The sequence below is a fragment of the Ictalurus furcatus genome, chromosome 18 (genome assembly GCF_023375685.1).
Source record: "Ictalurus furcatus strain D&B chromosome 18, Billie_1.0, whole genome shotgun sequence".
NCBI lineage: Eukaryota > Metazoa > Chordata > Actinopteri > Siluriformes > Ictaluridae > Ictalurus > Ictalurus furcatus.
Genome location: NC_071272.1, coordinates 8,572,501 through 8,597,021, shown reverse-complemented (window position 1 = coordinate 8,597,021; position 24,521 = coordinate 8,572,501). Strand labels below are relative to the sequence as shown.

Sequence of the window (24,521 nt, the reverse complement as noted above, 5' to 3'; positions counted from 1 at the left end):
AATGATCGTTTTTTTCTGTCTCAGCCAATGTCTTTGTTGTCAGGACACACAAGCCATTCATGCAGTGTGTGTGTGTGTGTCTGTGTGTGTTTGTGTGTGTGTGTGTGTGTGTGTGTGTGCATGTGTGCGCATGTGCGTGTCTGTTCACTATCTATTTGTGTAATATTATTGAGCTGCCAGAGATCCAAAATAGACAGAAATTTACACTGAAGGGTGTTTCACTCTTTTCACATGAAAGACACACATATATACACACACACACACACACACACACACACACACACACACACACACACACAAACAAACACACACATTAGCTTGTCTCCTCTTGTTGGAGTGTGAAGTTTTGGATAATTAATTAACGGTCTTAATACGGTCTTGCCCTGAGTTTCTGATTATGTCTGAGTCAATTTGTTGCGCACACATGCGCGCACACACACACACACACACACACACACGCACACATACACACACACTCAAAGGCGTATTGGATCTATCAGTCAGGGTGTGTGTGTGTCATATTGCTGTTCTCACTCATCAGATTAATTAGCATTTCATTGCCAGACACACAGGCCATGCCTCCTTCACTGTGACTACCAGACACACAGGCCACGCCTCCTTCACTGTGACTGCCAGACACACAGGCCACACCCTCTTCTTCACTCTACTCTTTGTGTGATTTATTCATATCTGTCTTTTTGTTTTGAACTCATGATGATGTCATGGACAGATGGAGATGATTTACTGTCTGAGATGTGTGTGTGTGTGTGTGTGTGTGTGTAACGAGGTGTAATTGAGCAAATCGAGCTCATATGTTGCTGTTCACTGCACTTGATGCTCCATCTGTCTCCTGGTAGGCCTCCTGCAGTGCATCCTGGGTAATATTGTACAGTGGGCACAGAAAGTGTATGTGTGTGTGGGTGTGTGTGAGAGAGGGAGAGAGAAAGAGAGAGAGATTTGACAGAAAAAACACACTGAAGCAGCTACAGTTTTACCTTTACAGATTTTATGAGTATGCAAATCAGGGCCCCTCCCTTAACATTCCAAGCCCCATCCCTTTTCCTGGTAAGCTGATGTTTCAAAGACTGTATTTGGTGCATATTTTCATTTTGGAGCCTGATTGGCTTTTTTAAATGATGCGACACCACTAACTCAGATTATTCAGATATTTCTTAAAAGAATGCAACAAAACCCCTGAAAAAGCAAAATTGTTAAAAAAATAAAAATGTCTTTTATAAAGATTTGATAACTTTAATGCTCACCTATTAAGCGATCAAGCAAGTTTTATTTCATAATGACAGACTCACCATGGCCTGTGGCACTGTTATTTTTTTCTCCTTCTGTCCACCAATACCAAAAGTTTTGGCACCCAGATTCAACAGATTTTCTGTTACTGCATGATTAATATTGTTGATATATGCATGATTCTATATTTTAAAAAATATTTCTGAGAATATACATTGAGAATTTTTAAATTGTGTGTGTGTGTGTGGGTGTGTGTGTGTATTTCCATTCCTCTGGATAAAATGTGATTGAGCTTTTATGACTTGGTCTTATACCGTATATTAAATGTGTGTGTAAGCAGTGCCTGGTCTAAACTAATTTAACTCATAGCCTTGAACTTTGATCTCTGTGTGCGTGTGTGTGGGTGTGTGCTTATTTATTACAGCAACCATATACACACATACTGTTTTCCTTTTATTCTGCCGACATTACTATCATCTATCTGTCCAACATTTTACACACACACACACACACACACACACACACACACACATACACTGTTCTGACTGGATATGTGTCTGTCTTTTGATATAAAACTGCTAAAATACTAGAATGTTAATGAAGGTTTCAGTTAATTGTTTTTTAACACTTCTTCTGCGCATGCTATCCCATAATACAAAAACAAACAAACAAAAAAAAACGTGGCAGACAAAAGCGTCACGAATACTGTGGAATAAATCTACCAAATTTATTCAGAAGTTGTTTCTGTGGTTACGTTTAGCAAGCATGCTAGCAAACATTAATTAGCTTTGAGGAGAGTGATTTGTATTATGCACAGAAATTTTCTAGGCAGGTGAAAGTTCACTTCCTGTTTTGGCAGGAAGGTGTGTGTTCAGGGACAGGGTCGTTAGCATTAGGATCTACGATCTGCGTCATCTGAGGAAAAGGATTTCCCTTTTCTCAATCACGATGACCTTAAACCGTCCTTCATTCTTCCTCACTCTTCCTCACTTCCTCAGAAAACTTGCTCTTGCTAGGAATATCTACCATTTTTCTTATAATCCTGTTCAGAATCTGTCATTTATCGTTTAGCATATCTCACTGGCTTTGTTTTGTAATTTACACTATATACACTTGCTTTTGTGGTTCTTGTATAATAGAAGGGCAGAGGATTACACCCGAGCCTGCAAACTAGCAGCTAGTCTGGAAGCTAGTAACCCTCTGCTAACCACCAGTTAGCATGACTGGTAGAAAATGGTGGCTAAGATCTTAGCACAAGGTCGATCTGATTGTCTTTGGATAATCAAATCGGTGTTTCTTTGTTTGTTTGAGTGGTATTCAGGTGTAATGTAACACTGAAGTGTTGCTGTTAGCAAAAATAGCCAACAGGTGAACAATAGCAAAACTTTGTTAATTTATTTCTTATCTCAGAATCTGTTGGAAGCGAGCTGGCTATAGTTTTCTTAATCCTGTGCTGGAATGTTGTTTAAAGTGGACATGTTTATAGGATTCACGTCATTTTATTTGTGAGAATGACTCTATGATGTTTTCGTGTAAAGAAAATATCTAGCTAAATTCTTAAGGGTATGCTTTAAAGGCTAAATGCTAAATCCTTGTACTGTAAACAGGCATCTGACCTCTATTTCTGTCCTGTGTTTACATCAGGGTTTGGAACAACTGGAAACACACACACACACACACACACACACACACACACACACAGTTAGACCCCACAAAATCAAGTACAAACTCATAAAATGGTACAAAAATGTTTTCTTTTATTTATTTATTTTATTGAATTGTGTCTAGAAGTACTCTCACACACTTTGTGTGTGTGTGTGTGTGTGTGTGTTATGAATACCTGCTTCTTTCCACATCTCCGCATTCCTGGAAACCTTGTATTCATAGAGGGTGTGTGTGTGTATGTGTGTGTGTGAGAGAGAGCATTACGGTGCATTAGACGAGCCTCAGCTTGCCACCTGTTACAGTAGTAGCAAGGTGAGAGAAGAGAGAGAAGGAAGCAAAGCCTTGTAGTCTTGTCTGTTTTTCATTTTATTTATAACTTAATGCATAAGAAGGAAAGACGGTGAGAGAAAGAGAGAAGAGAAGAGCGATAAACAGTAGGAGGATAAATCACAGCAGACCTGAAGGATGAAGAACTGAGTGGAGGAACGGAGATGAAGCCGGTGTACAACCTGCAGAGAGCCCTAGCTCAGCCCGTCAGAATGTTCATGCTGGATGTCCATCTGTCCATCCTGGACGCTCTGGTAGGCGAGACGCTATGCTATGCTATGCTACGCTATGCAACGATATGCTACGCTACTTAAATTCACACACACACTTATCTCTGTGTCAGAACATGCCATGAGAACATCCTGATTTTTACTGATTTACAAACAGGTTGTCAATCAATACGACGTGGGCGGAGCTTAAGCTGATCAATCGTGGTTGCTAACTTTGGTCATGTGACTTTTCAGTGTTGCGCGCACAATCGCAGATCAAGTTTGATTTTTGTGAAAAAATTACAAAAACATTATGAATGAACAACATATGATCTACAGCAGAGGTTCCCAAACTTTCCCAGGGCAAGGCCCCCCAAATGGTATTAACATTTGACCGAGGCCCCCCTTTTGCAAGATGTCTTTAAAACACATTAAAAATACAGACTTCTGAATATATCGCCTTTTTTTTTAATTAATAATTACATCTTACATCTTTACATTACATTACATTAGAAATTGATTGTGTGTGTGTGTGGTTGACCCTGGGCGCCCCCTGGCGGCCCCCACTTTGAAAACCACTGATCTACAAGACCAGTCAAACGTTTAGGTTCTAAATGCACAGTGTTTAGTCCAATTGAACAGAACCGTGGTGTGTTCTCGTCCTCGGTGCGGTTCTTTAGTCAGATGAGAACACACTCGGATGAATGAATCTCTGGGAAATACACTTCCTGTTTGAAAACGTTGGCTCAAGATATCTAACAAATGAATATTAGAGAATGAAGAGAATCCGAGCCAATGCCCGGAAGTGAATGTGATGACTCTGCTGATCGATGAAGAGAGAAAAGTACGGCACGACGGATGATGGATGTCTGAGGTTTTTGCCAAATTGCTGATGATGAGAGTGCCTTCTAATATATATATATATATATATATATATATATATATATATATATATATATATATATGTATATATATGTGTGTATATATATATATATATATATATATATATATATATATATATATAAAACAGCCATTAGGGAAGAAGTAGAGCTGTCAGAGTCAGTGCGTCTTTCAATTTGTTTTAGCTGGAGAGTGTGACTGGAGTCCTGCCTTCAAAACAGACTGCGCTAAAAATAGAAATTACATAAATCTATTAATAGATTATTAATAACCAACTTTTTAAAATGTGAACAATACATACCACCATAAAGCCACCATCCTTGGTTAGAATGTTGGACTGCTACTCTGGGGGTTGTGAGTGCAGGAAATTAGCCTCAAATAAAAGATGAAATGAAAAATTAAATATACACATGTTCCCTTGACATGAAATGCAGTAACTTCGCCGATCAGCCATCATTACATTAAAGTTTGATGAACTGACCTGAGGCCTCGAAGAGCGTTTTGTTTTCTGAGTTAGCAGACATTACTGTAATTCAGTCCATCTCTGTAGGTGATCAGATTCCTCTGTTTTTCTCTTTCGGCTTCTCTTTCAGCGCTGCTTGAAGAAAAGATCAGGGCTGTCGGGTTTTTTTAGAGATAAAAAATGGCCTCCTGCTGTGTGATATCTGTCAGTTCCGGGTTACATCTCTAAAAGCCCATTGTGAGGTGATCTCAGCGTGAATGAGCCGTTATCTCAGCTCACTGTCCTGGACTAATTATAACGTAAATGTAAGGACTGATCTCACGCTCAATGCTGCGATTTAGTGAATCATCGCTGATCTTTTAACTCTCTAATATATGAATTTATTTATAATTCATAAATATATATTCATAATCGGCTGTGATATCGATTATGAAGTAGTTCTACAATTTCTACGCTATAAAAAAGAAATCAAACAAAACAATTTGTGTTTGTTTGTGCTGATTTTTGTCATAAAATGAGATAATATAGTTATTTACTATTGCAATGCAACGATAGCGTGTCACAGTGAATTTAACTGTTTTTACCAGAGGTCAGATATGGAATTCGCACCGGATTTGGGTGCACCCGTGTTCATCATTGAATTGATTTGTGATGTCACACTCCACAGTAGTGCTTAATGGCTCATATGAAAGTAGACACTCAGAGCTTTAAGAATTTGCAGGGGTTTTTTTTTGCAGTATTTCTTTTCTTACATTTTTTTAACCTAGCCTGTTAGGTTTAAATACAGCTAAACACAGAGTCACGATACTCTAAACACAGAAACCCAACAGTGTCCTGAAAAATCTTATGACAGACTTGCTGTGATAAAATACTTCCATTTCTTTTCACGGACTGAAAATGTCCGATCCATCCGATTTCATGCCAGTGTACTATGAAAAAGGCTTAATGTGTAATACAATATGTCAAAAAAACCCCACAAACAATATAACATAATACTATGGTTGTAGTAAAAGTTCAGGTAAAAACGGTCAGGTAATGTTCATAAAATGAAACTGTCACATTAGTACACAATGAATTAAATTCTGTTGTTGTTTGTGCTCTAATTGTTGTACACAGTTCTTTTGAAAGAAACGTGATATTTTGCAGTCGATCTGCGTTCTCCAACCTTGAACTTTTTTTTTTACACATCATGTCTTAGAAATGTCACAGGAACGGATTGATGTTAATCACTCGTGGGAGATCCCCGCCGTGCCTGGCTCTGACTCCACGGTGATGTAAAGACAGATTACAAGGAGGGATTTTCCTCGGAAGCGGTACCTGAATGGCTGTTTCTTAACACTCTCATGGCTTCTGGGAACTGAGTGCGGAGGGGAAAAGAGAAAGGAAAAGAAGTGATACTGTAACTGTAAATAATACTCTAAATAATACTCAAAGGATGGGAAGTTCACAAAGCTTAAAAAAGAAGGTGTTTTCTCTTTTCTGCCTGAGTTTTCTGAGGGACGGGGTGGTGTGATGACTCGATGTTGATTATTTATTCTTTTATTCCTCTCATACCACAGCAATTTACAATGACTGTTACAACACACTGACACTGGGGACTCTGACGTCTGCATACAGAACCCTTTGCCATAGCAACAATTCCACACATTTTTAAAAATCATTTGCGAACTTCACACGCCGAACGCACCTTGGCTGATCGACTGCGTTTGGGAAGAAGGGAATGTTATGAGATATCTGCTTTATCGTTTTTCTGAAGCTGAGTAACGCTTCTTCTATTTACAGTTAAGCAGGACAGTGACTCACTTAATGATATCACCCCTCATTTGATTAGCACGGATGCTAAGCAATGCCAGCAATGCTAGCCAGCGAGAAGATAAAAGCAGTCCAGTTAATTAGATCAGCCTTATTTTCAGGCGTGTGTGTGTGTGAGAATACCCCTCATAGCTTATCCTTGAGTAGGGTAGGAATGCAGACATGAAGCGAGACAAAAAGACAACAGCATTACGACTCTGGATTCCTTTAGTTTAGTGTACTAACTGGTGAAAGTTGTGTACGAAAATGTGTGTGTGTGTGTGTGTGTGTGTTTGTGTGTGTGTGTGTGTGTAACTTGGAGAACCCAGCAGTGAGATCAGAATGAGCTGTCCCATCTAATCATGTCCAATCATGCACCACGGAACAGAAGAACCTTGTAGAAGAAAGCGGACGCGACACAACAATAACACGACATTCAACATACAAAAAGTTCTTTATTACATATAAATGTAACAACGTGACTTGACTGACTAGATTTAAGAACAGCCTGGGATGACCTTGAGGTGGCTCAGCAGAGGTTGGGTTCTAAACGTGATTCACACCGCTATGAGTCAGCAAATCCGATATAATGACATGGCAGATTTATCTCGTCACAGCGCTTCTCATGTTCCTGAGCCAGATAATTTGTCTCTGATCATTCATTGTTGTTTCTCTGACTGAAGAATGAACAATCTGGACTTCTAGAACGTAATTGGTCTTAAGTAGAGCAATCTGGAACTTTCCGACTAAGTAGGCACTTTGTTTATGTAAAACCTTTTGAGACGTGCATTAAAGATCCTGGCGCTGTGTGTAGATACCAAACCAAATGGATGGAAGAACACATTAGAATATTAGGCCACGCCCATTAAGACACACACACACACACACACACACACACACACACACACACACACACACACAAGCAAGCACATATATAAACCATAAACATCGACACACTGTGATTATATGCACACACGCTAACACACACATGCACATTAACTCCTACCTTTACAGTTACACACACAGTCTCATATATGAATGCACACACTCACACACACTCTTACACATACACATTTGCACATATACATGCTCACACCTGGGTACACAGTCTCAAACAGGAATGTGCACACGCGTACACACACACACGAGTGCATCTTTTCAGTGCAACATAATCAACATATTTCCTGCATGTAGTTATGCAAAGCATGCATGTTTTTGAGTTGCTTTTGTGATTAGTGAGAGCATCACACACGCACACACACACGCACACACTGCCATTCCCGCTAGTTGTGTGTCCCCTCCCCCCTGCTGCATTCCTCGGCTCCATGATTGTGTTTTCAGTCGCGGCTCTTACCGGCAGTGGCTCGGCCCACACATAACACACACCAGATGTGCAAAGTAGAGCAGCCAAAGCTTCCAGTGGAGGCATGTGTGTGTGTGTGTGTCTGTGTGTGTCTGTGTGTGTGAGAGACATAGATAGCACTTTACTTTTACACCGCTCAAACAGTAATGACCCAATTATAAAGCTGTTTTGTTCATTTCGTAATGAGTTCAGCTTTTTGTTTCCATTCTCCGTCACATCACCTCACGATGAACTCGCCATGCTTCAGAGACGAGCAATCAGAGACTTCTAGTTTCAAAAACAATAAAAGATGAGTCAGCATATCCTGTTCACAGACCCTTTAGCTTTGCACTGGAGCTACAAAGCTAATATAGCTAATAGCAAATACCTAAGATCTTTTCAGCAAATATTTTCCTCAAGCCACATGAAGTATTTCAGTGACGTCTCACACAGGACACAGTGTGAATGTCGCGCATTAACACGAACGCAGAAAAAGGACCTCTTGGACCTGAAAAGGAATCCACGGTGAACTGAAGTACATCCTGTATCTATAAGCTTCTGACTCATAACTTGTGGTCAGTGTAAAGCTCTTTATGTACCTTAAACTGTCTGAATAACCTTCATTTATCTGTAACGTCCAATATTCATCTAAGTGTGTGGATTTCTGTTATCTAGAACTTTCTGATCAGGAACCCAAGAGCACTTTGTTTCTGTATGAAGACCCTGAGGTAAAATCACACACACACTTGCTAAAGGACACAGTAGGACTTCTTGTCATTTATAAACATGAACAGAACTTCACTGTGTACCTGAATGCTGGAACAATATGTGGGATAACTGAGTCACTATTTTACTCAGCGCAATTTGGTACTAATAATAATAACATGAAGAAGAAGATGAATACAGTTCCACTTTTAACTTAATTTTGTAAATGGTATATATTCTGAAAAGGATTATTATCTTGAACAATATAATTTGACACAAGTTTCTGCAAATAAGGCGTTTTTTCCCCCTCGATCTCGCGTGAGGTAGACATCTATTACTTAATTGCTATATTATCCTCTTAGCTCCAGTGCAAAATTAAAGGAGTTACATTTGGGACCATAGACATATTATATGATTGATTTTTTGTCAAACTATTCCTGCAAATGAACATTTTTAAAAGTGCATACAAAAGGAGCAAGATATTCCAGTTAAATTTCTTAATAACATGCATACTATATAAGTGTTTTTGTGTTAGCTCTTTGTACGCCAGCTGTGACAAAATAAGAAGTTTTGGTGATGAAAATATAATGTATGATTCAATTAATGCTTGCGAATTGATTCACATGATTCACCTGTAGAACAAGTCCTTTACTAATCACCCATCAGTCAATTAGATATTGTTGATACTAAAAATGACTTTTTATTGCTAGTAAATAGAGATAGAAAGCTTTCAAAATGCAAGATGAGGCTGGAAGTATAGCACTGAAAATGTGAAAATGTAAAAGATGAATTGCAGCTCCTTTATTTGAGGGATGTATGCTGTGTATGGTTATTACATAGTTATTACAACAATAAAATCTTACACTTGTAAATAAATCTTTTTTAAATGAACACTGCCAAATAACAGTAATAAACTCTGGATGTTTATTTATATTGGCATGCAATACAGACAGGGAAATGTAAACACCTTTATGTATGTATGTATATATATATATATATATATATATATATATATATATATATATATATAAGTTGATATAAAAAGACACCAGATTTGTCTTTCTTTCATGTAATAAAGTCGTTTAAATGGGTTTAACTGGTTCATTCAGCTGTCAATACCGACTTCCACTCAGGCTCTGTTAGCTGCCTGGGAGCTAGCTGCTTTGTTCTAGAAGTCTCTCACGTGCGCTGGACTTGCAATTGCTGACCAATCACAGCGCGTTGGAATTCTTTCACGAGCGCTGACCAATCTTGTCATTGACCAATCGTAGCGCATTAGAAGACTTTCTCGAGCCCAGACACTGATCAATCGAGCTCTCTCGCGAGCACTGAATGCTAAACCAATAATAACACAGGAGAAGACTTTCACGTGCAGCGGACACTGACCAATCGGAGTGGGTCAGATTAAGCGAGGGGCGTGGTTATAGACTTAAAAAAGAAAAAAGTCCACCCTGTTAGGGGGGTGGAGGCGGGGACTGTGAGGGGTTTTTCTCGCTCTGTCACCATCAGTTTGTGTGTGCGAGTGGAGCAAAGACCGGGGCACGATCCTCCCGTAACGGTCTGAACAGCGCGTGACTGCTCCGTTTTCTTTTTAATTACTGCGTAGCTTTATTTCCGCTATCGGTGTGAGGCTATCCGCGGCGCTCTCTGAAGGATTTAACTCCGAGCTTTAAATCCCGATGCTCGGTGTGACGGGAGCTCCGCTTCGCCCTCTCCTTCTTCTTCTTCTGCTTCCTCTTCTTCTTCTCCCACCCCGATGACGTCATGTTCGATGCCAGCGCGTGGAGGGTCCGCAGCATCTGGGACGGTGTGAAACTCGAGGTGGTCGATCATGAAGGTCCAGTGGTGCTGCACAGCTTCACACATCTGGACCCCGAGCTGTCCCTGCTCGAGGTACTTCTACTACTAATAATAATCATAATACTACTACTACTAATAATAATAATATGTAATGCATTAAATGTAATTAAAAATGAAAAATAAAAATATTTTCAGACATGGCACTAGGAGGAACAGTAGTAATAATAATACTACAGTTATGTTTATATTATTTTATTTATTTCTGACCCTGATGGTGCTTTAACCTATAATAATAATAATAATAATAATAATAATAATATTAGTAGCAGTAATCATAATAAATGCATTTGTATTAATTTATTTACATATTTATATTGGTACTAATCTTGACTAACTTAATAATATTATAATATAATTATATAATAATAATAATAATAGTCATCATAATGATAATCATAATAATAATAAAAACGTAAAGTTTCAGACATGACAGTAGGATGGGGAAACTTAATAGTAATGATTTAAAATAATATTGATAATAATAATAGTGCAACTAACATGCATTAAAATAAAAAAATATAAATAAAAACATTTTCAAGCGTGACAGTTGGAGGAAAAATAACACTCAGGATGAGCTAAAACATGAATCAGTGTTTTAAGTAATCATTTTGTTTATAAATGAACATATACCTTAACAGTTATGAAGTTGTACAATAATAATGATGATAATTTATTTTAATAATTTATAAATAGTACCGATGTGCAAATAAATCCATTGGTGGTATGCTGAATATAATATAGTGTTACTGAATAATATAATACGTCAGTGTCCTTTTATTATTATTATTCATATATTATTCTATATTATTCTGCTGATACTGTGTGATATTGAGAATATATTGTAACACACACACACACACATGCAGTATATACAGTATGTCTGTAGTACATGCCTTGCTGTATAAATGAAAATAAACCCATGATGTGTCACTGTTAAAGATCTGTGTGTGTGTGTGTGTGTGTGCGTGTGTGTGTGTGTGCCCCAGCATTGGTGTTGTATGATGCCTATACAAGCTCATGCCTATTTTAAAGTAATGGCTGAATGCAGTGTTTATATTTAGGGAGTATCGATGCATTGGTGCGTGTGTGTGTGTGGAGACGGGATGAGTAATCAGACCGTGCTTGGTCTGAGTACTTCCTGAGTGACTCTCAAGAGACCGCAAACACACACACACACACACACACACAAACACACACTTGACTGCTCATTCAGTGGGACCTGGCTGTGTGTGTGTAATTTTTCCTCTTCAGTATGCACAGGAAGATTACAGCTTTCCCATTTCTTTCTTTTGGACACGTTGTCTCTCTCTCTCTCTCTCTCTCTCTCTCTCTCTCTCTCTCTCTCACACACACACACACACACACTTTGTGACTGTGACACAGAGCTTTAGTCATTTTTGGGTCATGTTGAGGGTGTGTACACACAGAGAAGGAGTTGATGATATTAACACACACACACAAACACACACACACAATCTAGTGTGTATTTGTATAACCCTTACAATGTCTGGTTTACAGAGAAAAGGTTTACCGTAATTTCCGGACTTTGACAATTAAACACTCTCTAGAACGTATAAACCCCGCCCCCTAGGGGGCGCGTCTTGCTCTACAGCAGCAGCTGGTTAGCAGTAAACGTGGTTCATGTTTTCGGTGTGTTTGCGTTTCGTGTTTGCTTGGGAGGTCATGGTTTAAGAGAGATAACGGTTACGGAAGTGTCCCTGTATCTGAACATGACACACTCCGCTTCACATCGTGCTGTTCTTCTCCCCTGACTCGTCCTCTGTTTTCTGATATCCTTCGCTCTTATCTCTATATTTATCCTGTAACGCATCGTATAGCTCTCCGGAAGTCCTGGGACTTGAACTCAGAACCTTTTGGTAACACAGAAACACAGATACACGTAATAGAAGTTTTTATTTTAAGCTCAGATAATCGAGCATTTGAGTTGTTTATTTGTCCTGTATATGATTCATTCACTGATTCGTTCAGTTGCACTGCTTGGTCATGTCTTCTTTGTGTTGTTTTCTAATTTTTTTATATGTCCGTCTTTAGAAGAATTATTTTCACTCCAAGATCATCACACGACTGTTATGTGCACTGAAACATGCGGTATCGCCATCTCTAATGACCCTAATGAACCCCTGACTCAAATGGTTCAGTGAGTCGTGGTCACAGCCGGAAGATTCACTGATTCAAACGCTGATACAGTTAATGAGAGAGGATTGAATCTTGATCAGAATTGAAATGATTCACTGACTCAAACACTGATACACTTAACAACAGAGGAGTGAATCTTGGTCATGCTTGATATGATTCACTGACTCAAAGACTGAACGAGAGAGGAATCAATCTCGCTGAATGAGAGAGGAAGAAATCTCGGTCTTGACTGAAATATTTACTGACTCAGCTGATTTAGTGAATCATAGATGAGTGAACCTCGGTTGTGATCTGAAGGATTCACTGACTCAAACACTGTTTTGCTGAATGAGAGAGGAGTCGTGAGCTAAAGGGTTCATTAACTTATCAATTGATTCACTGAATGAAAGATGAGTGAGTCTTGGTCATAATTGAAATGCTTCACTTACTCAAACGCTTATTCACTGAATGAGAGATGACTGAACCTTGGTCTTGACTTGCTCTCGATTGAATTGATTCACTTTGACAAGAAAAAGAACAAATCTCAGTCATGATCAAAATGATTCACTGAATGTGAGAGGACTGAATCTCGGTCGTGACCGAAATGATTTACTGAATGTGAGAGCACTGAATCTCGGTCGTGACTGCAATGATTCACTGAATGTGAGAGGACTGAATCTCGGTCGTGACCGCAGTGATTCACTGACTCAAAAGATTTAGTTGAACAAGAAAGGAACAAATCTCTGTCATGTTCAAAAGATTCACTGACTCAGTTCATTCGCTGAATCAGAGAGGATTGAATCTCAGTCATGACCGAAATGATTTACTGACCCAAACACAGATTCGCTGAATGACAGAGAAATGAATCTCGGTCTTGACTCGGTCTTGACTGAACTGATTCTTTTCAACAAGAAAAAGAACAAATCTCAATCATGCCTTAAATGATTCACTCACTCAAAGACTGATTCTCTGAATGACAGAGAAACGATTCTTGATCATGACCAAAACGATTCAGTTTGTGATGTCACAATCCTATACGCTAGAATATGCTAATTACTAGAAGATAACAAGGTGTTAACTTGGACACATTAGCTACAGCACATGCACAACAAGCTAGCTAAATGGTAGTGATGAAGAAATGCCATGGTTGTCATGGTAACAGCATGAGGATAATGACAAAGAACTGAAATGATACTGAAATCTTATTCATGGTGATTGATTTGCATATTATGCATATTCATAGATCCTTGTATTGTTAGTGAGCATAAAGGTGTAGAGATGAATTTCGATTATTTAAGTAGATCAGAGTAGAACATTTTGTTATTCAGAGACTCTCTCTCTCTCTCTCTCTCTCTCTCTCTCTCTCTCTCTCTCTCTCTTCAATACTTCAATAATAACGCTGCTGCTTTAGAAAACGATCCTCTCGCTTCTCGGAAATATCTCGTCTGGATGAAATCATGCGGTTCTTCTCTTACAGAGAGAAACAGACGAGTGCAGTGGGATTAATAAGGGCGAGGCGGGTTGCCAGATCTCTCAATAAATCCCTCCATGAGTTACTCATTTAAGCGTCATTTATCAGTGGACCTGAGTCATCCTCCAAATATTTAAGAGATGTGTGTGTGTGTGTGGAAGAGATTCACCTCACTGATTATGTAGTAAACAGAACAAACACCACTCATGTTATGTTTGTTAATAAAGTTTATTAAAAATATGAAAAGGGGTTCTGTCGATTAATTCTCTATAACAGCACCTCTGACAGTAGCACAGGTTTATACCGACACGTTCATTCTATATGAATACATTAGCGTTTCTATAGCAACAGCGGGGACGTTTGCAGGGATGTGTGCAGCGGACGTTCCACAAGGGAGATGATTACGTAACATTTATGGAAGGAGTCTCCAGTGTCATTGCTTTGTACCAGTCGTAGGATTTAATGGGTTCCAAAGCATTAAATGTAACTTTAAATATATAAAAAGTATGACGTGTCGTTCATTAATGAATAAGAGATTGTACTTGTTGGTAAGTCGCTGCGATGTGAGAGGAATAAAACACTCTGGGACATGCTGTTAGGGGAAAATAATCAGCTTCAGGGTGGGAACAGTAACAGTCCCTGAGAGGGGAGCGTTGTTTTTCTAATCCTCCTACCCATAATCCTGTTAGGCTAATCGCACACACAGAGGCTATGACACACACACACACACAAGTTTTTGTGAGTAAAGAATGAGAAACAGGACGACGGTACGAAAAAAGAATCATTTGTAAATCAATATATAAAGCTATATAAAATTCAGTCGGTTGTGCAAGCTAATAAGGCTAACAAGTAATGAAAGCTAATGGCTAACAGTTTAGCATATCCGGTAGCAGTATTTAGGAAAAACTCAATCTGATTCTGTTGCTATTACCTGATTAGCTAACTCCACATTACTAATTTAACACCACTACTTATTTATACTTGACTAGCATTTAGTGAGGCTAGCTGCTAGCATACTAGCATGAATTATTCAGAGAGAAAAACTCCCTCCATTAAGAGGATATTAGGATTCCCCTGTCAGACCTCTCTGACCTATGACCTTAGACCCTTACGAGAGTCGTCTTCTATCACCACACCTCCATACCGTGATTTATTGATTATCGCTATCCCGTGGAGCCGTATGTGGGAACCGTCGTGCCCCGTCCCATCGTCATAGTGACCCGAGGAATATATTTTAAACATGGAATATCAGGGAACTTTTTGATAAAGCTAGCTTTCGGGGTTTTTTTCGTTATCTTGGTATTAAATAAAACTAGCTAGCATCACAAAACAAGAGCTGCCCTCAGAGTAGGTTAGCTAAACCTAGATAATGGCTAGCTCTGTAAAATAACCACTAGCATTAGACTAAGCTAGCTCATTCACTATCCTGTTAAAGTGTTCAATAATAGGCCTATAAAATGAGGCTTTACTGTAAATATGCTAAATAGCAAGCTAGCTTAATGCTAGAGTCTTAGCTGAATGACTAATTTCTGTTGTTAGCTCATTAGCTAGCAACCTTTATCCTGTACTAGCTAGTTATTAAACTAGTTATTTTAGCGACTCATATTTGCGTACACTGGTTTAGCACAGGGTCTCCATATTGTTGTGTGAAGGCAGATGGTGTGTTTGTGTGTGTGTGTGTGTGATGGTGATGTAGATGATGATGGTGAAGATGATGGTGATGTAGATGATGATGCTGTTGAAGATGATGATAGTGAAGATGATGGTGATGATGGTGAAGATGATGATGATGGTGATGTAGGTGATGATGAGGTTGATGATGATAATGATGATGGAGATGATGTAGATGATGATGGTGAAGATGATGATGGTGGTGATGATGTTGATGATGATGCTGAGTGTGATGATAGTGATGATGATGTTGATGATGATGATGGTGGTGATGGTGATGATGATGATGGTGGTGATGATGATTGTGATGATAGTGATGATGATGTTGATGATGATGGTGATGTAGGTGATGAGGTTGATGATGATGATGATGATGGCGATGATGATGGTGAAGATGATGATGGTGAAGATCATGATGATGTTGATGATGATGATGATGATGAGTGTGATGATAGTGATGATGATGGTGGTGATGGTGATGATGGTGGTGATGATGAAGATGATGGTGGTGATGGTGATGATGATGGTGATGATGTAGATGATGATGGTGATGATGGTGGTGGTGATGATGATGATGGTGATGATGGTGGTGGTGATGGTGATGATGATGGTGATGATGGTGATGATGGTGTTGGTGGTGATGTAGATGATGATGATGGTGAAGATGATGATGGTGATGATAATGGTGAAGATGATGATTATGATGATGATGAGTGTGATGATGGTGATGATGATGATGGTGGTGATGGTGATGATGATGAAGATGGTGATGATGGTGATGTAGGTGATGATGAGGTTGATGATTATGATGGTGATGTAGGTGATGATGATGGTGATGATGATTGTGATGATAGTGATGATGGTGATGATGATTGTGATGATGATGGTGATGTAGATGATGATGAGGTTGATGATGATGGTGATGATGATTGTAATGATGATGATAGTGAAGATGATTGTGATGATGATGATTGTGATGATGATGATAGTGATGATGGTGATGTAGGTGATGATGTTGATGATGATGATGATGATGGAGATGATGATGGTGATGATGATGGTGATCTAGGTGATGATGATGTTGATGATGATGATGATGAGTGTGATGATAGTGATGATGATGATGTTGAAGATGATGAGTGTGATGATAGTGATGATGATGATGAGTGTGATGATAGTGATGATGCTGATGATGATGATGATGGTGGTGATGATGGTGATGATTGTGATGATAGTGATGATGATGTTGATGATGATGGTGATGTAGGTGATTATGATGATGGTGATGATGATGGTGATGATTGGGATGATAGTGATGATGGTGATGATGATGATTGTGATGATGATGGTGATGTAGGTGATGATGAGGTTGATGATGATGATGGTGATGGTGATGATGATGATTGTGATGATAGTGATGATGATGGTGAAGATGATCGTGATGATGATGATTGTGATGATGACGGTGATGATGATGGTGATGTAGGTGATGATGAGGTTGATGATGATGATGATGATGGAGATGATGTAGATGATGATGGTGATCTAGGTGATGATGATGTTGATGATGATGATGATGAGTGTGATGATAGTGATGATGATGATGATGATGATGATGAGTGTGATGATAGTGGTGATGATGGTGATGATGATGATGATGGTGGTGATGGTGATGATGATTGTGATGATAGTGATGGTGGTGATGATGATTGTGATGATAATGATGATGATGGTGATGATGGTGATGTAGGTGATGATGTAGGTGATGATGAGGTTGATGGTGATGATGATGATGATGGTGATGATGTAGATGATGATGAAGATGATGATGATGATGGTGGTGATGGTGATGATGATGGTGGTGGTGATGGTGGTGATTGTGATGATAGTGATGATGATGATGGTGATGTAGGTGATGATGAGGTTGATGATGGTGAAGATGATGATGATGGTGATGATGGTGAAGATGATGATGATGGTGAAGATGATGATGATGATGATGAGTGTGATGATAGTGATGATGGTGGCGATGATGATGGTGATCTAGATGATGATGATGTTGATGATGATGATGATGAGTGTGATGATAGTGATGATGATGATGTTGATGATGATGAGTGTGATGATAGTGATGATGATGTTGATGATGATGATGATAATGATGGTGGTGATTATGATGGTGGTGATGATGGTGATGATGATGATGGTGATGAATAATCATTCGTTATAATCAGAGCAGGGTTAAGTTTATAAATGTGAGAAGTCCTGCTGCTTTTTTCTATTTGTTGTTTTTGATGTCATTGCGTTCATATTTTTTATTTATTTGTTTGTCCCTCTCTCTCTCGTCTCTCCCCCTCTCTCTCCTCTGTCTCTCTCTCCTCTATCTGTCTCTCTCATCTTGGTCTCTCTCTTCTCCATCTCTCTTCCTCTGTTTCTCTCTCCTCCATCTCTCTCCTCCGTCTCTCCTCCTCTGACTCTCTCTCCTCCATCTCTCTCTCCTCTATCTGTCTCTCTCATCTCGGTCTCTCTCTTCTCCGTCTCTCTTCCTCTGTTTCTCTCTACTCCATCTCTCTTTCCTCTATCCGTCTCTCTCTTCTCTGTCTCTCTCCTCTGTCTGTCTCTCTCCTCCATCTCTCTCCTCCCTCCTGTCTGTGTGACACTTGATTAATCGTCTCTCAGACGGTTCTGAGTTTCAGACGCACTGATTTGATTCGATCGGTTCCACTTTCTCCTGTGAGCGGCGTTTTAGTGACGTCTGGATAAACTCAGACGTGTCTCTCCCCTCCATTACACCGCCGGGGAGGGGAACATTAGCGTCCTTGATAGATGATGACATCATACCTGACTCGTCTGTGTATGCGGTGTCTAGTCTTGCTCTGAAAACAGTAGCTGTGGTTATTTAGCTGGAGATTAGTTAGTGGTTAGTGGGTTCAGTGAGGGTCAGACTTTATTGTCTTTATTTCATTTTTTGAGATGCAGTCGTGTGTGACTTTAAAAAAAAAGCTTAAAGAAGACAAACGTAGAACAGACTAGCTCTTTAAAATATAAAGCCACACCCACTGGGACAGCCCACTGAGACAGCCCACTGGGACAGACCACTGGGACAGACCACTGGGACAGCCCACTTTTTAAATAAACATTATACTTTTTAAACTCTTTTACATACGCACAGAAAAATTAATCCCATCCTAACAGGGCGTCCTTCATCTTCCTCTTCCTCTCCTTCCTCTCTTCTTCTTCCTCTTCCTCTTCTTTTTCTTTCTCTTCTTCTTCCTCCTCTTCTTCTTTGACTTCCTTTCTACTTCTTCTTCTTCTTCCTCTCTTCTTCTTTCTCTTCTTCTTCCTCCTCCTCTTCTTCTTCCTTTCTTCTTCCTCTGCTTCTTCCTCTTCTTCTTCTTCTTCTTCTTCCTTTCTACTTCTTCTTCTTCATCTCTTCTTCCTCTCTTCTTCTTTGGCTAGCGTTCCGACTCGTGGTTGTCTAGAGTATTGCAGCTGAGATCTGTTTACTTTCAGATGTTATTCCTGTGCGTCGGTCAAAAACATTCGAACATTTCAGACCCAAAACACAAAGTGAAAAAATCCCAGAGAAACAGAGGTGTAAACCCGGGACACACCAAGGCCACGGTGCAGTTTCACACTGACACGCGCGCACACACACACACACACACACACAATCTGTCACTTCTTCTGTATCTGAGGGACAGAGAGAGAGAGAGAGTGAGGGAGAGAGAGAGAGAGGGAGAAAGAGGGAGAGAGAAAGTGTGAGGGAGAGAGAAAGTGTGAGGGAGAGAGAGTGGGAGAGAGAGTAAGGGAGAGAGATAGCGAGAGAGAGAGAGCTAGAGAGAGAGAGAAAGTGAGGGAGAGAGAGAGAGACAGAGGGAGAGAGAAAGTGAGGGAGAGAGAGTGGGAGAGAGAGTGAGGGAGAAAGGGAGAGAGAAAGAAAGGGAGAGAGTGAGAGAAAGTGAGAGAGAGAGAGAGGGATTTATGGTGGACCAGGAGCTCGTTTAACTGAGCGTTATTCATCACACTATTTCACAGTCAGCTGATAACATGTGAATGTGAAAAACAACATCAGTGTGCGATCAGCGAGAGAGAGAGAGAGAACAAAAGAGCAAAATAAAGCAAAACAAAACACAAAATAAAACAGAAGGAAAGCGGCGGGTTGTGTGGAATGTGGTGGAGGATTTTCTCACAGATACGATGGAACTGAATCCTGATTATAAACAGTCTTTATTTTACTACATGTACATTAATAAACACACACACACACAGTGAGGTCTGAATGGTGTTTTTCTGCTCGTTTGATAAACACTGTGTGTTTTGTTAGCTGCACTGGCTCAGCTCCAACCTTCAGATGGCAGAGCTGTGTGTGTGTGTGTGTGAGGGAGAGAGAGAGGGGGGAGAAGTTGTAAGAGCTACCCCTGTGTAGCAAGGTCTTAGCCCGGCTAGCTCAGTCGGTAGAGCATGAGGCTCTTAATCTCAGGGTCGTGAGTTCGAGCCCCACGTTGGGTGATGAGTTTTTCCCCTATGTGTGTTTCCTCCTGCTTCTCTAAACTGTTTTTGACAGATAAGTGTAGAAGAAAAACCAGTAAGAACACACACACACAAGAGCATTAAACACTGAATTATTTACAGCATGAGTTGCTCTGTGTGTGCAATTAAACAAAATAAACAAAATCTTGCCAAACTAAACCAAATAAAAGCAGTATTTTCAGGGTCCAAGCACCCAGAGTCAAAACCAGCACATTCACAAATGCTCTACAAATGTTACTTAAGCAATCACAGGAAAGCAGAGCCATAACTATATTCAATCAGTTTTATTTCTAAAGTGCTTTTAACAGAGATATATAAATTCAGGGTATAGATTATAAATGTATGAATTTATCCCTAATGTGCAGCCAGAGGCAACAGTGGTGAGGAAACACTCCCTGAGACGATATGAGGAAGAAACCTTGAGAGGAACCAGACTCAAAAGGGAACCCGTCCTCATCTGGGTGACACTGGATCGTGCGATTATATATAAATACATCCCTTCTATAAAAGTGCTAATACTACATGCACAAATAGTGCAGTTGTGTAACCAGGAAATTCATTACAGTTTTTACACGAAGTCTGTTTTGTTGAACTTCTCCACTGTTCACTGCTGGAGACTTGAGTGTAAAACTGTTTGTGGTCATTGTAGTCCTAAAACCATCATAGCATAACTGTTCATATCAATTGAGGTCCAAAGCATCTTTATGATCTTCAAGTGGTACCATCCTGAGTAATCTCAATGATCTTTAGGCTACACCATGTGGGGCCATCCTCAGCAGCAGCATGTGACTTCCAACTGAGGAGAACTCCAACCAGAAGTAGGGCATCAGGATGGATCAGGCAGGTCCGGAGAGCAGAAGGGGTCAGGATCTTTGGTATCTCAGGAGCATTGTGTAACTCAACAGAAAGAGAGAGGGAAACTTTAGGCAAATGATGTGTATGTTTCGACCATGGAGACCGGTGGATTTCTCTGACTGTAGGAGGAAAGGTCTAGATGAACACATATGCAGCAGGGTGGCGTTGCTTCTGCAGCTGCTTCTGCTTCTGCTGTGGCCTGAAAATTGAGTTCTTCTTGCAATTTAAAAATATCTTATCAAGTATTTATGTTTTTTTTTGTCAGTCTGGGCCTTTTTCCCACTTGGTGCAAAAGTTTAGACAGGTCTGAAGATGATATGAGCCAAATTTAGTGAAGATAGGAGGAGGAAAATCTGGAGGAGGAGTAGCGAAAATGGCACTTAGATGGAAGCATTTTCGGCATGTAATCGTAACTTATGACCAGTAGGTGGGGCCGTCATAAAATTTGTTACATAGTCTCAGGTCATGGTCCTGAAGACGCCTACCAAGTTTTGTATCAGTGTGCAAAGTCGCTGCTCAGATAATTGGACAAAATTTTTAGGATGAGTAGCAAGGAGGAGGAGTTTTTGACGAAATCCAAGATGGCAGAAAATCTAATTAGGCGGAAATTGGCGTCATAGAGGGCGTTGAATTTGTCTCAACCCAGGAAATCCAGGCCTGGCTTTTAAATTTTGGACTCACGGTTCCAAAGTTATGAGAATAAACGTACTTCCTATTTGGCCCAAATTTGACCCAATGGTGGTGCTAGAGCGTTGGCAGGACTCAGCCCAAATTTGGTCAGAATGTTCCTTAGACACTCCTCAATCAGCGTGCCAAATTTCACAACTGTTTACTAGATGGTTCTATGGGCTGCCAAAGACACCCTATCCAGAAGAAGAAGAAGAAGAAAGCGTAGAATACAAATTCGTGGCCAAGCATCGGGAAATAACATTACATTAGTGTATGTACTTTAAAAAAAAAAAATCTGTGTTTTATTTGTACATTTTTAAAAAATTTTGTTTTTTTTTTTAGATATTCTGCTCATTTGTATTCATGCTGAAGTATTTCATAATATTTCTGCTTGGTTTGTTGGATCATTTTATTTACATTTCTTTCCTCATTACTCATCATAATGTCCTTTTTTTTCAGTTTATTGTAAAAAATTTTACATCCACGATGTCTTTGTAGAATTTAAGATTAAAAATGGTTGATTCCTTGTTTTTATGCAATGAAATTAAACATTACACTTAATATAATGAATACAGTATATGAATGAATTTTATTACAGTGTAATAATTGCATAATTCATCATTAATTTATATTGTCTGATAATTATATTTGTGGATTTTTTTATACTCATGTCCTGGGTGACACTTGTCGCTTTCTTTATTGAAATTCTATCGTAATAAATAAAATAATTTTAGAATTATCTCCAATCTCTTAAGTAAAAACCCATTAATTATATTATTAATCATTATATTTTTAAAAAATAAATATTGAGTTTTATTCACTTGCACTTGTCATTAATATTATTTTCCACTCTGTTATGTAAATATTTAGTACCTCCATGTCAAGAAACTAGCCCAGCCCACTCTGACATCACGTTCATGATGCAACATCGCATCTGAACGGGGTTTGGACTTGTTAAACTTCTGAAAAGTTGTTTCAAACCCAAGAGTCTGTTCATTTTTAATATTTTGGGTGTTTTGTAATGACACGGCACGTTCCACTCTCACATGAAATCCATTAAAATGCATAAAATTGTAAATACGAGGTTAGGAAATTGTTCCGTATCAAATTAATCTACGACAATAAATAATTTAATCCTGTTTCTGTTTCAATCGAATGTTAAAGCGTTGTATCCGACTGTATATCTTTTCTATTCTGTGTGTGTGTGTGTGTGTGTGTGTAGAATGCGACTCAGGAGCTGGGGGAGGAGGTGGAGGACGGCGCCGTGTTCTCCATCTCGGTGCGCAGGGTACAGGTGCAGCCGTCGGTCAGTAAGGGGCAGCGCTGGCTGGGCGTGGACTCGGACTCGGCGCTGAGTCTGTACGAGACGAGTAAACTGCGCACCATTAAGGCGGGGACGCTGGAGAGGCTGGTGGAGTACATGGTCTCCTCCTTCAGAGAGAACGACTCCACCTACGTCACCATCTTCCTCTGCACATATCGTTCATTCACCACCACCAACCAGGTGCTCGACCTCCTGCTCAACAGGTACGGAGAGAGTGGGGGGGGGGGGATGAGGGGTATGATGGAGGGAAAATTGGGAACGAGAGAGAGAAAGAAACAGGAAAAGAGAGACAGTCTGAGAGAGAGATGGGGAGACTGAGGGAAAGATGGAGGGAGAGAGACTGAGGCTATGGTGAGACAGGGTGGGAGAGAGAGATAGAGAGAGAGAAAAGTGTGACAGAGCGACAAAGAGAGAAAAGAAGATACAGACAGGAAGAGAGAGTGAGTAAGCTAGTCAGAGAGTGAGACAGACAAAATAGAGAGATAAAAAAAGATCAGAGAGAGAGAGACAGATTTGCTCGCAGGTTCACCTGGGAGAAGGTTTAGCTCAGTTGCCATGGTTACAGAGATGTCTATAATTGGCAGGCGTGGCACTGCAGCAGGAAGTCAGAAAGTTTATTATTTAAAACAAAAAAAACAAACAAAAAAACAAACAAGGAAAACAGGTTTGAACTAGTGTGGTGTTGTTTCAGATACGCTAAACTGCAGCACCTGCCGGGGTCAGAAGGTCACAGACTCACACACGATGACCGCACCGAGCTCAGGAAGTGAGTAACCGCGACTCACTAACACACATCCCAACTCAGGGCTAGGACATAGCATTAGCCTAGCTTCACCCTAGCATTATCTGAGTTATTATTTTTATATTGATGAGGTCCAGTGACTTTCATCAGTACTGGACTCTTCTCTCTCGCCCTCAGCACCATCTCGTCGATCCTGGGAGCGTGGCTGGATCAGTACTCGGAAGATTTCTGGAAGCCGCCGGAATACAGCTGCCTCAGACGCCTCATCTCCTACCTGCATGTCAACTTCCCCGGATCAGACCTGGAGCGACGAGCCTGCAACCTGCTCGCACAGTTCCACCGCAGACTGCAGCAAGAACCTGAGCCTGAGGGTCAGAACAAACACACAGACACACACACACACACACACACACACACACACATACATGCACACACATATACACGCACACACACACACACACACACACACACACACACACACACACACACTAATGAACCAATATCAAAAGCCATTATATCCGGGATTCTGGATCATTCATTGTGTGTGTGTGTGTGTGTGTGTTTAGTGCTGGATCACGGGTCGTGTCCCTTCTCCCTCCTGGAGGAGAACGGT

At 40.0% G+C, this 24,521-nt stretch overlaps 1 protein-coding gene across 4 annotated transcripts in view; it reads left to right on the top strand.

Moving 5' to 3' along the window:
- Positions 1-24,521, top strand: part of LOC128622843 (ral guanine nucleotide dissociation stimulator-like) — a 41,165-nt gene that overhangs the window by 4,968 nt on the left and 11,676 nt on the right. For 2 of the 4 annotated variants that reach the window (XM_053649609.1, XM_053649607.1), the window contains exons 1-5: positions 9,731-10,540; positions 23,065-23,369; positions 23,858-23,932; positions 24,086-24,279; positions 24,475-24,521. The exon at positions 24,475-24,521 is cut by the window's right edge and continues 75 nt beyond it. In XM_053649609.1, coding sequence (XP_053505584.1) covers positions 10,412-10,540; positions 23,065-23,369; positions 23,858-23,932; positions 24,086-24,279; positions 24,475-24,521 — 750 coding nt within the window. In that variant the 5' untranslated portion in view covers positions 9,731-10,411. Of the gene's footprint in view, positions 1-2,257; positions 3,492-9,730; positions 10,541-23,064; positions 23,370-23,857; positions 23,933-24,085; positions 24,280-24,474 lie in introns of those variants that run through there. The other 2 variants (XM_053649608.1, XM_053649611.1) reach the window with 2 other exon arrangements.